At 37.0% G+C, this 12388-nt stretch overlaps 1 protein-coding gene across 4 annotated transcripts in view; it reads left to right on the top strand.

The window, feature by feature from the left end:
* Positions 1-12388, top strand: part of ZC3H13 (zinc finger CCCH-type containing 13) — a 49351-nt gene that overhangs the window by 19199 nt on the left and 17764 nt on the right. For 3 of the 4 annotated variants that reach the window (XM_064504842.1, XM_064504843.1, XM_064504841.1), the window contains exons 5-10: positions 308-416; positions 3442-3581; positions 4690-4850; positions 6215-6412; positions 7773-7946; positions 11351-11661. In XM_064504842.1, the coding sequence (XP_064360912.1) occupies positions 308-416; positions 3442-3581; positions 4690-4850; positions 6215-6412; positions 7773-7946; positions 11351-11661 (1093 nt within the window). Of the gene's footprint in view, positions 1-307; positions 417-1085; positions 1152-3441; positions 3582-4689; positions 4851-6214; positions 6413-7772; positions 7947-11350; positions 11662-12388 lie in introns of all 4 variants that reach the window. The other variant, XM_064504844.1, reaches the window with a different exon arrangement.

Here is a 12388-nt window from a genome sequence, read left to right as displayed (position 1 = left end):
ATTTTAAACCTGATTCTCTGATATATGCTTGATTCTTGCCCTGCCTTTAAACCTTCCTATTTTATGGATCCCTTCTTCTTTCTTCTCCCCATCTGCTGTTTGCATACTGATTGTATGAAATTACATTAGAATATTTTGCCTGTGGAGTCCCTGCACATTTAAGAAGGAATTTGTTCAACAGACTAAAGGGGAAAAGACTTTTTTACTACTAAAAAAACAACCCCAAAATACCATGTAAAATGTACCTGCTTCTTCAGGCTTCTTTTTTTAAAAAAACTTGTTTAATTCAGCATTTTTCCCTTTATAGAAAGAGTCTTCACGAGGAAGACATAGAGAAAAGGAGGATATCAAAATTACAAAGGAGAGGACACCAGAAAGCGAAGAGGAAAATGGGGACTGGGAAACAAATAGAGAAGGTAAGTGAAATTAAACCAGTGGTCCCCTACAGTTCAAGTATTACAAGATTATCAGACTGTAAGTAAAGCAGAATGGTTAAAAATTCAGCCTCTAAGCAACATACTTTTAATGCGGTGGCCATTAACATCTATTTTTGGAGACGAGCAAAGAAGCAGTCTGAGTTGGACTGCTACAGTAGTGAAACCAGCTTATTTAGAAAATGGACACTTTTTTCCACTCCTCAGACAACAAGTAACTTGGCCGTTGGGTGCTCTGTGGCTGAGCTTTTCACATCTAGGTCAGTAGTTGAATCCAGATGACATCCAAAGTTTTTTTTTTTTTTTTGAAACTGATCAAATTGAGAAGAGAACATATAACTTATTTGAAGCCCAAAGCCAGCGGGATTTTTTTTTTTAACTATGTGTGTTGGTGTGGACTGTCCCATTAACGAGGGCTTAACTAGAATGAGTGTATCAGCTGAAGTTTGGTGAACTTTCGAAACAACTGAAAGAGTTGTAAGAAGTTTGCATTACTGCTGTAATGGTTAAAAGATGATGTTTATGGTTAAAATATGATTTCATTGTCCATGGTGTTGATGATACTCATCCATTTACTATGCAGACAGTTGAGGAAAAAACTGCCTTGTTTTCTCCTCTCTCTCCTGAGTCTTTCCATTTCCCTTTCGTTAGAGACCAAGTTAACCTGACAGTGAAATTACGACAGCTTCTAATGAAGTTTGGTGTTTACCTAGTTTTGTAAGTATCAGTGTTTCAGCAGTAGTTACAATATTACAAGAGAACATGGGGGTCCTGATCCACCTTTGAGGATTCTTTCTACCAAAAATTGTAGCCAAACAAAAAAACAGTCCTTTTTCCAGAGTTTACAACTCTTGTGTAAGACAAGAGACTAGATATAAGTAATTGTATAAAGCACGTATCTAAATTGTATTTAAGCTTCTTATGATGCAAATTCTTTTGAAATGTGCAAATGATTCTGTATGCTTAGCACTTTTGCTTTAAGTTTATGTTAAATTGGAAGCTCTTCAGGGTGGAAACAAAATGTGGACAGCCACAGTGCCTTCTTAAACAAACGGTTTTGTATTAAGCATTTGCGGGGAGGAAGCAACTGTTGTATTTTGGAAGATAAGATATGTGACTTTAAATTAGTGTGCCTAAAAATTTACACAGAACTGTGGTAAAAATTTCTCTCAAATTATAGAGATCTTCAGCATTATGTTGCAGTTTACCTTTTATGATAGCTTGAAGTCAATTTTGGCTAAACACATAAATGTAATTGTTGTTTGCTTGTTGATTGGTTGTTTGTCTAGTAGTTGGTTATAATGTAAGAAATAAAGATTTATTAAATGTAGAAAATTTTCAATAGCCCTTGTGGCAAACTTTGTTTTTGAAAAAAAGGAAAGCCACTGAAATTCTTGAGTGAATTTAGATATAATGGATCTATTTGTGGAATGAGGCTCCACGGTAAATTTCATTGAATAGGTAGCTTTTCTATAATGTGTTATAAGCGTTGCAAATATTGTTCTGCTGTGTCTTAAGCACAGTGTATAAATAGAGAATGTGAAGGCAAATATCAACAGAAATTTGTAGAAGCGATTAAAAGAATAGTAACCGCATTCCTTAATGTACTACTGAGAAGTATTTTTGATATTTTCTTCTACTGCCACCTCTGTCACTCTATAAAATTCAATAGAAGTGTTCTGTTCTTTGAGGTTTTCTAACTTTTAGAAAAGCAGCCATAATATATTTTCAGCTCTTTCTAAACTTGAACTTTCTGGGTGACTTAATAACCTCTGTTCTGTGGCATGTATGTATGCAGATAGAATCTAATTCAAAAAGGCTTGCAATGTAAAAACTTTCATTACATAAATACATACTTTGAATATCTTAAGACTTAGACATTAAGCATTTCAGCTTAAGAATCACAATTTTTTCAAATCGGTGTTCATAATAGTTATAACCTCTGACTTGCAGGAAGTAGATTTACTGTCTATTAAGTTGCAGTGAGTGTTAGGTAGGCAGACAGATGGATTGGGAAAGAATCTATGCTGTTAGGAACTGCACCTATGTACAAGCAGCTCCCATGCATTCATGACATATAAAGGGAATTTATGTACTGAGCATAGTCATTGCAAAAGCTTTTATAAGTTTCTGTGTGTATGAAGAGAGATGAAAACTAAAGAAAGTTTAGTGAGGCCATCTTTTCTTTGAAGGTGGTTTTCTCCAACTTCTTTCTGAACATCAGATTTACGTAACCGTAAACAAAATAAATGTAAACAGAATGGGTAAAATGGCTTTCTTTTTCAAGAAGTTTTCAGTTGCATGAATGGAAGAGTGTGATATTAACTAGCCATGACTTAAAGAAAAAGTGGGAGAAATAACACCTATATTGATGTGAAAATCAAGCAGTAATAATGCTTTAAAACAGAAATAAGCCATCAAAATGTGATTTTTATCCAGTGAAAGAGCTCATGCAGGTATCTTTTTTTTTTTTTTTTTTTTTAATTACTTCAAAATCAATTTGTAGGTTTAATTAAAAAAAAGTACTTATTGCTTTGTGGGATACTTAAACAAAAATCTTTCATATCATGCATCACTATAGAAATGTGTTTCATGTGAGATTTCCCAATTAAGTGTTGTGCATATTTTTAGACTTTGTGAAAAAAGTCTTTTTTTGAATTTGTTGTTACATAAATGTAAAATAGTAGTTTACTGGGGAGTAAGCTAGGAATATTCATTTTATTTTCCCTTTCTACATCAGTTTAATAATTGGTGCAAATCTCTAAAATAAATTGAAGGATTTTTTATGCAGTTTAAGTATTTTAATTTTAGGTTGCCTGGATCTAACTGGAGTTATTCTAAGTTTACACGGTATAATTGGAGAAGAGATTTGGCTTAGCTTTGGTGATCCACGTGTGCAGTGCTTAAAAGTTGCAGAAATATTCATGCTGTGCATCCAGTATGCTAAGTAATATTATTAATTTCATATGTAATTTGCTTACTAATTTATCTACTTTCTTTAATAAAGACTCTGATAATGGAGATGTTAATTATGACTATGACCATGAGCTGTCTTTGGAAATGAAGCGCCAAAAGATTCAGAGAGAACTCATGAAGTTGGAACAGGAAAACATGGAGAAACGAGAGGAAATAGTAATTAAAAAAGAGGTTTGTATTATGCAAATGTGAAATTAAAAAAAAAAAAAACCCCACCTATCCCTTCATAGCCTTCTAATTGTTTCCTGGGCAATCTGAGCTTTCTGGATTACAAATGTGCTATTGTGTTACACAGTAGTAAATAAGTAGCATGTGTATAACTTGATATGTGACTTGGATATTAGTTGCTGGTATCTGGTCAGTCTTCTGGCACCATAACTAAATTCTCGCCATTGTGAAGTCAGTTATTAAATGAGCACAAAACTCTTCCAGTAACTCAGGTGTGCTTTTTAATAGTACAGAACTGATAAGACCTTTAACAGAGACAAGGTGTATAGGAAAATACAAGACATAACTTTTAATAAGCTCTTTGTCCAACATTTTGTGTAGTAACAAAGTAAAGTAGAGGAACAGGCAGAGCTGTTCCCGAAGTAAGCATTAGAAGACCTAAAATTTAGAGGAAGAGTTTAAAAAAAAAAAAAAAAAAAAAGTCTGAAAGGAGGTCTCTTTCAGAGGATTAACTCTTGTCTTTGGCTACCCAATATGGCTGGTGCCTTCATGTTTTCATGTGTTTTAATCAAAAGGTTTCTGGGTTTGTGAAGAAGTGTGACTTAACTATAAAAAATAAACACAGTATATGAGTATGAGTATACAGAAGCTAAACTCACAACACTTGTGTTTTGTGGTCTATCCCACTAAATTTTAGCAGGGTCATATTCTAACTAGTATGTATTTCCTTTGGGAAACCTTTATTGCAGGAAGCAATAGAAGAGGAATTATAGGGTACATATGATTATAGATTCCAACTGGTTGTCACAAAATTTTTGCAGAGTAAATGTGCAACTTGTTTTCCATATATCCTACAACACAGAGAGTGAGCTGTAAGGGTCTCGCTAAATGTCCATGACTTTGTTCCCTTTGCTACTTGCATTGCTGATGTGTTCTAGCTGGGAATATGAGTGAGAACAGAAGAAATGTTAAGGGCTAGTGCTGGGCTGGGGATAAATTTTTCAGACAAACTGGAGTGCTAACTGAGATCTTATTAATTTTGAATGTAATGTCTTTAAGCTTTTCTTAGTTATAGTTATATATTATCAGTTAATACATTCCTTTCCTCAAGATTTCTCCAGAGGTGGTTAGATCTAAATTATCACCATCTCCATCACCAAGAAAGTCTAGCAAGTCTCCAAAACGAAGATCCAGTCCCAAATCTTCCTCTTCAGCTAGTAAGAAAGAGAAGAAAGCATCTACTGTATCTTCACCACTTTTGGATCAGCAGAGGTCAGTATGTAGATGCACCTTGGAAAAGAGTGGGAAGAGAGAACCACATTGATATATTATTGCAGTGGATTTCATAATTAATTGACATAGTTTTTCATTTTCCTTGCTCCCAGAACTATTGATTTTTATAACTTCAGAGGAAGGTCTCTAAATTGTGCACTGTTGCAAGACTGTGAATCGTCTACTGTGGAAAATTGTTATATGCATGTAGTTGTCATTTGGCTAATTTCAAGGTTTACAGCAGGCTTTTTCTCTTTGAGTGTACTGGAGTCTCTGAAGATGACGAGGAAATAAAAACAGTGTTCCTGGAGGGGATAGTTTTATTTGAGATACTAGAGCCTGTGAAATAGCTCATCTAGAATGAAATGAATTTTTTTTTAATTTGACTAATTGCAAACTGTTGATAATATTGCTGTTCAGGAAATAATGTTTGACTTTCAAGGTAGGGAGTGACTTGGAGTTTGGAGGGGCGGGCAGAAGGGCGAGAGAAAAAAGGTAGGGAAAATCCCTAGGAAAGTCAAACTGGGTGCCTTGCCACACAAAGTCAGTCTCTTAAAACTGATTTTAAGTTCTCTCCTAAAACTGGCTTCAAGTTCTTGCTAGCTGCAGAACCTTCTGAATCAGTGCTTGCTTCTGTTAGGTAGGAAAGAAATTACTGTACCGGCACAAGCATAGACATCTATGTTTGCTAAGTGAAAAAACCCAACCAAACAAAACCAACAATAACTCTTTTAAAATAGAGACAAAACAATGGTGTTTCCACTACAAGAGTATAGAGCATGGAATAGTATGCCACTGATACTTAGTATGTGATGGCATCTAGTTTATAGGCTTTGGGGCTGTGATAATTTGTGTGGAAAAAATACATAATGGTGTAAATATTTATTTTCATAAGTGAGATGCATACTGAAAAATACTTAGATGCATTTATTGTGCATCAGGTAGTTAACTTTAAGACATGAGTTGTTGAAATCATTGGGTGTACATGATTGGTGTATTGATTTGCAGAACTGGGAGTCTAAATGGGCAAGATATACTCTAGATTTTTTGGATGTGTGTGGTTCTTGCAAGGGCATTGTAACTTTGGAAACTAGTGCTATCTGAATGGGAGCAGTTCTTCTTTGTGTTCACCTGCTTCAGAAGTAAAGGTTACAAATTGAAGAGCTCGATATGAATTTTTACCATCTGCATTCACCCTATAGTCAAGTGTAGTTATTGAGCACTTTGCTAATGGAGTGGTGAATCCTGTCCTAAAAGCTTTAAGGCACTTTTACATTATAACTTATCCTGCTAACATCAGAGAAATCATTATTTGAAGTAGCTGGCAGTCCTTCAATTTCTTTTTCCTGTTAATTTATTTCTAGGAGTTCTAAAAGTAACCAGAGTAAAAAGAAAGGTCCTCGTACCCCTAGTCCTCCTCCTCCAATACAAGAGGAAACTCCCCTAGGAAAAAAACACAAAGAGAAACATAAAGCAAAAGAACGTTCAGAAGAAAAAACAAGGGAGATGAAAGAGAGAGGGCGTGACTTTGAAAGACACAAGGAGAAAAAAGAGAAGCAGAGGTAAGTACTGGTGCATTATTAGATTTTTAACATTAATCTAACCTTGCTTTTAAAGCTGTCACTTATACATCACTAACTAATAAGGAATTTATACCTGCTTTGGCAGCACTCTTTTCAGTATTCATCGAATATTATAAATGCATTATTTAGATGGACTGATAAACTGTAAGTATATACTACATAATACTACCAATATGTACTACATAATAGAAGTATATACTACGTAAGTTTGTCAGCCTCCCTTCTGAAAGATTCATTTTATTTTTCAGGAAGTTCACAAGTCATTCACTTGTCCACTTGCCTTCTTTTATGAAGTCTGAGAGGACTGTTATCTTTCTACATTGGTGTGGCGTATTTATCTTTTCCCTAATCTTAAACAGATTAAAAAAAACTTCTGAAATAGTCAAAGACTACTGTGATTTTAGAATTTCTTCACTTCTGCATTTATGCATCAAATATGGCTATTCCCATTATATTCCCATTATATTTTAAAGCATAGGTGTCCATTTAAATTGAAAAATTACAACTGCATTTCTAGGTCCTATGTTCCTTTGATGAAAATAGGGTGTATATGTAAGTGCTTACTTTGTATCTAGCATAGCAAAGACTGAAGAGCTGAAGGCCAGTAAATTGTGTATTTTTAACTGATAAACTGAAAAAGTTTGTTTATTTAAATATATATTATTTGTTATTTCTCTCATTATTTCCCTCATACTTGCTGTGATTGAGTTGAATTTGAGGTCTCCAAATTAGTGGAAGGAGAAGCAGTAAAGAACATTGTAGGTAGCAGTGAAAGGAGCAAGAGAGTAGTTGGGGTTTTGTCAGGTTTTTTCTTAAATAAAAATTAAGAAGAAATACTGTCAAGTCTTCATGATGCATAGCAAGTGAAATAATTGAGAATTCAGATCTCTTTCATTCTTTTGAAACTGACTAGTGTTTGAAAATATGTCTGTGAACTTTTAAGGCTTCCTGAAGTTTTGACGTTACAGAACATAAATGGGTAGCAAGATAACTCTCCATTGATGAGAATTCTGTTTCATAGACTTGAAAATATTAGGTAATATCAGAACATGAAATATTAGGTAAAAATCAAAGACTGTTTTGTTTTTCAACATCTTCAAGCTCTGTATTTTACAATCAACTCGTTAGGAAGAAATTTAGTATATGTATGTTTTGCTTTCCTTAGTTCTGCTAACTTAAGGTCACTTCTTATGTGACATTACAGATGGAACAAATTATTCTGTAAGAGTAGTTCATGATCTTGTAAGCACAAGTTATGTCTTGGAGTTGTTTGTAATTTCTTAGAGATGTACAAATGCCATATTATGCCTGTAAAACAAGCTGCTGTTTGTGTTTCCAGGGATCCTTCTGAAGGCTCCCATAGACAGAAGCGTTCTCCTAGCCCCGCAGACCATTCTGGCAGTAATTCCTCCCCTTCCAGAGAATATTCGCCACCTGCTGCGAGGCGAAGGCAAGCCTCCCGAGCTCCAGCCAAGTCAACCGCTCACAAGCATAACTTCTCACCCTCTCGCAGGTGGGTTATCAAATGCATAGATTTTATTTCCATTAATAGTTGTAATTTAGAAACTTTTTCTATTGCTTTGAGTGCTTGTTTGTTTGGGTCTATTGCTGGTATGTGCGTGCCTCCAACACTTGAGCTCTGAGATGGTATTTTTGCCTGGGTACTACACTGAGAGTACCTGTCATGTCACAAACACGAGTCATGGTGCGTGCTTCCATTTGTCAGTTCCTCTCAAATGTTTTGTCATCAGGTGGAGCTTTAGGGGTCCGATGTGGGATGTGCTCGGTCTGTGATTTTTGGGCACCTTTTTATTTTTAATCCTCCCCCCACCTTCTTAAAAAGTACAAAATATAATAGGAGAAATCTCCTATCTCGGACATGGGGAAGGAACAGAGTTTTTCCATTTTAAAACTGATAAGTTGATGCACAGGTCTTGCCCCTACACATCTTTCTGGAAGAAGAAGCACAACTAGCTGGCTAAACAGTATAATACGAGGCCGATTTCAGAGACCATTCTTGCAGTGTGTTTTCAATAGGTTGTTTGTGCTGGTTCTAGGGTCTGTAGAGGAAAACCTTTTGCCACCCATGAAAAAATTGCTACTTAGTTTTGAAGAAGAAAGGAAGGAGGCTTCTTACCCTGGGCTGAAAGAATCTGCAAAGTTACATTCAGAATGGCAATGTTAAGTACTGTTACCCAACTTTGTAATAGGAAAGGGAGGCCTACTTACTTTTCACGCTTCTGTTGAGAAGGGGAGAAGAAAAAAGGGCAACTGATGCCATATATATTTGCATGGTGATAGAACAAGCAAAATGGAAACCCATCCATTCAGCCATCCTGAGAATTGTAAGCAAACTCTTATACTGCTGTGGTGACCCAGTATAGAAGGAATGTTGTACTCCATTAACCTAGATATCATTGATGAACGTTTTCTCCAATGGGAGGTTTTTTAGGGAATGGGATAGAGCAGCCAGTTCCCCTTGAAGCTGGCAGTAGCAAGGAGACTGAAGATCTTTGCAGTGCCTCCTCCCCATTTTTTCTGGCCAACTCCAAGTTTTGCTTGTCACTACTTGCTTGGTGGTTCCATGCAGAACTACAGTGTTGTGGAAGGGAACGTTAAGCAGGTAAGATAAGTGGGGGTTCTGCCAGAGGCAAGGAGGCATGCTTAAAATGTTTTGTTTGCCTCAAAACAGTTCTTGATAACCTTCCATGCAAGCAAATCTCTAGGTCAAAACCCTACGTCAGTTTCATACACATGGTTTAGTGGTGAAAAGTAAATGTGGTTATAGTTGAAAGACTATAATTCATGAAATAACTAGATTGTATCAGGCAGTTCTGACCCTGACTCAGTTTTACTACCTGAGTACTTTGGAAGTTCTACTTCTATATCCAGGCCATCTTTTCCAATGTATGTGACAATATGTACAGATCATCTTGGAGGGATGCAGACTGTTTGCTCCCTCAGAAAGAGTCAGTCCTCTGCCCTCAGTGGTTAGACCTTCCCTCTTGTGATTGAAAGGCGCAGCCAGCAAGAGTGTGTATCTGGAGAAACTATTGAGTTTCCTCCTTCCTGCCATCAGTGAGGAAGGTACTATGTAGTATATGTAAAAGACACTTTCAGATTTTTAATTTTCCAGGCAAGAGAAGTCACACAGAAGCATTCTGGAGCTCAGACTGTAAGTGGAACTTACAGGGATTCCTAAGCCACCTAAGAGGCAGATCAGCTGGACCCTATGCGCTTCTGCATCTTCAGACAAGGAGATTCAGAATCCTAGTCTGTTGCTGAGGCGTCCAGATAAGTCTCTGGCATTGACCATCACAGATGCATCTCAACGGGATAGTTTCTAGGCCTTACAACACCTAAGCATACAGGATCACAGACAATATACCACTGACACTGGAAAATGGATGCAACCTGTTCTTTAGAGTGTCTTAGTAAAGCATGTTCTAAAGATTTATTTATTTATTTATTCTGGCCCACTCCTTTTTCTGCCACTTCCCTGTGTAGTTTTTCAAGTAGAGCCGAAGTGGCTCAAATCAAATGCTGTTTCAGCCTGTTCTGTAGAAATTGTTTGACTTCTCCCTCTTGACTTACCCTGAAGCTCCTCAAGGATCAAGTCAAGGTGCTTCCTTCAATGAATATATCTGGCTTTATAATGGAGTCAGGCTATGGAATGACATCCTTTGTGAGATTGGAGTAGTATGCTGAGTACCATAGGACCACAGAGCTATGAAAGCAGTTTTCTTGAGTCAGTGGTAGGGACTAGAGGGAAAGAAGAAATGCTGACATTAATATAAGATTCTCTCCCTGTAGTCCTTTACCCCAAAATGATTTCCTTGCAGACCTGAGTTGCTGGTCAGGTTGCCGGTGATTTCACTTAGCATTCTGTACCCAAAACTTTGCTTCTTGGAAGCAGAATCTCTGTGTCCTTGACATGAGGAGAATCTTTTTATCTGCACAGAGTCTGAGTCTTTCAGAAAGTTATCTTAGCTGCAAGATCCACTGCTCAGCAGTATTTGCTGAGAGACTATCTGTTTGGCTCTTGGATAGTGTCATGGCATGCTGTAAGCCTGCTAACCGAAATTATTCCAGAGCTCATTTTGTTCAGAGCCCAAGGGATATCAGCTATCTCACAGAGAAGAATTTCTTGCATGGTATTCACCAAAAGCTGTGTTGAATATATACCTGTCACAGGCCTGCAGGCAAGGGTGGGCCTCATGTATGCCCTTTTTTCTCATTATGTTAAATGAAGTTTTTCCCTGATCTTGTAAACATTCTTGTCTGCTAAATTTTTAGGCAAATAAGCGCAGGACCTAGGCTTAACTTGTTTAAAGATCAGTGCCTTTACTAACAGAAATAATTAAAAAATGCAAAAGAAGGAACCACTGTTGCTTACTAAAAAGCAGGATGCTGTATAGGTCTTTATTTGAAAAGAAGAAAAAAATGTTCCCTTTACATAACACTGTGTAGAAGTTGTCTGCCTAATTTTACCATGAATTCCAAAAGGAAGCTTATAGTGAAGCAAATGACTCTTCTTGGATTGGGGGTTGGAGAGAAGATCATGTTTTTGTGAATCTTACCTCCCTTTCCCCAGCAAAGAGTTCTAGTGGCTGTATAAAATATTTTCAGTTTTATTGCTCTGGAGTCTGTAAATTTTTCTTGGACAACCGGTTCTTAAATATTATCTTAGATAAACTGTTGTCATTTATATACTAAATATACTTTAGAAAATAGTTAAATATGCTTTGGAAATACATGAGGAAAGACTAGTTTGATATGTTGTAGAAATAGCACTTACTTTCAGTAGACACGGGGCAAAAAAGGCACAAGTTATTTTAATTCGTCTTTTTCATGGGTCATAGTAAAGTAATCTTGTTAAAGTTATTAAACATGTGGCTATTTAACTCTTTCTTGTAGGTCTGCTTCACCATCAGGTCAGCATCATTCTCCCATATCCTCTAGACATCACTCCTCTTCATCACAGTCGGGCTCTTCTGTTCAAAGACATTCTCCTTCCCCACACCGCAAAAGAACTCCCTCTCCTTCCTATCAAAGGACAGCTTCCCCGCCTGCGAGGCGATCATCTTCTCCCTATCCCCCACGCTCTTCCTCTTCTCCTCAGAGGAAGCGAAGCCCTTCAAGACATCGATCTCCTGGGAGAGAGAAGGGAAGGCATGATCGTGATCGGACTTCACAGTCTCATGATAGGCGCCATGAAAGGCGGGATGGTATGAACAAGAATAGCACTTGATAATAAGTTTATATTGTTTGCAAATTGTATTTTGAAACTTGATTATTCAAATTGTGGTATTGTCTGCACCTGTCCCAGTGGCTACATGGTGAAGAAAATACTAGCAGACATCAATATTGCCATTCTTGTGCTGGTGGTGCTGTTTCAGGGACCATGCAATGGAGTGCTCCCAATAGGACTGGCTATGTAGGCTCAACTGGTTCTAGAGATCCTATAGTCTAGGAGTTTCTTTTGTAATGCAGCGATGGTGTCAGTAGGTAAGTAATATTCTTACGGTACGGGCATGAACTAGTGGATCAGCTGAGTGATGGCACGACACTTGTAAGTAACCATTGCTCTCCCCTTTTCTGCAAAGGGCCCAAATGCTAATCCATTCCTCACTGACGGTGGTCAATGCAGTCTGTTGTCTTTTTCATTGAGATTAAATGAGCTGTGTGCAAAGAAAGTGTGTCGCTCCCTCTGGTAGAAGTCTGTCAAGTTTGTAGAGCAATTTGTGAAGGACAAACATGCTATTTCTCCCAACAGAAGCTTTATGAAGGGTGTCTCTGTTGACTTTTTTAGACTGGCTGTAAAATTATGTTCTTGTAGCAGCAACACTTGTGAATAAATAATTTAAAAAAATAAGATTTTAGTGGGGCAGTGAGGTCTTAAAAGCAAGTGGTGCAGATACATGCACTTTAAGAAAATCTGTTGTGTAAGAACAA

Source organism: Dromaius novaehollandiae, chromosome 1 (genome assembly GCF_036370855.1).
Source record: "Dromaius novaehollandiae isolate bDroNov1 chromosome 1, bDroNov1.hap1, whole genome shotgun sequence".
Taxonomy (NCBI): Eukaryota; Metazoa; Chordata; class Aves; order Casuariiformes; family Dromaiidae; genus Dromaius; species Dromaius novaehollandiae.
Note: the sequence above shows the minus strand (reverse complement) of the source record. Positions and strands in the feature narration are given on the sequence as shown.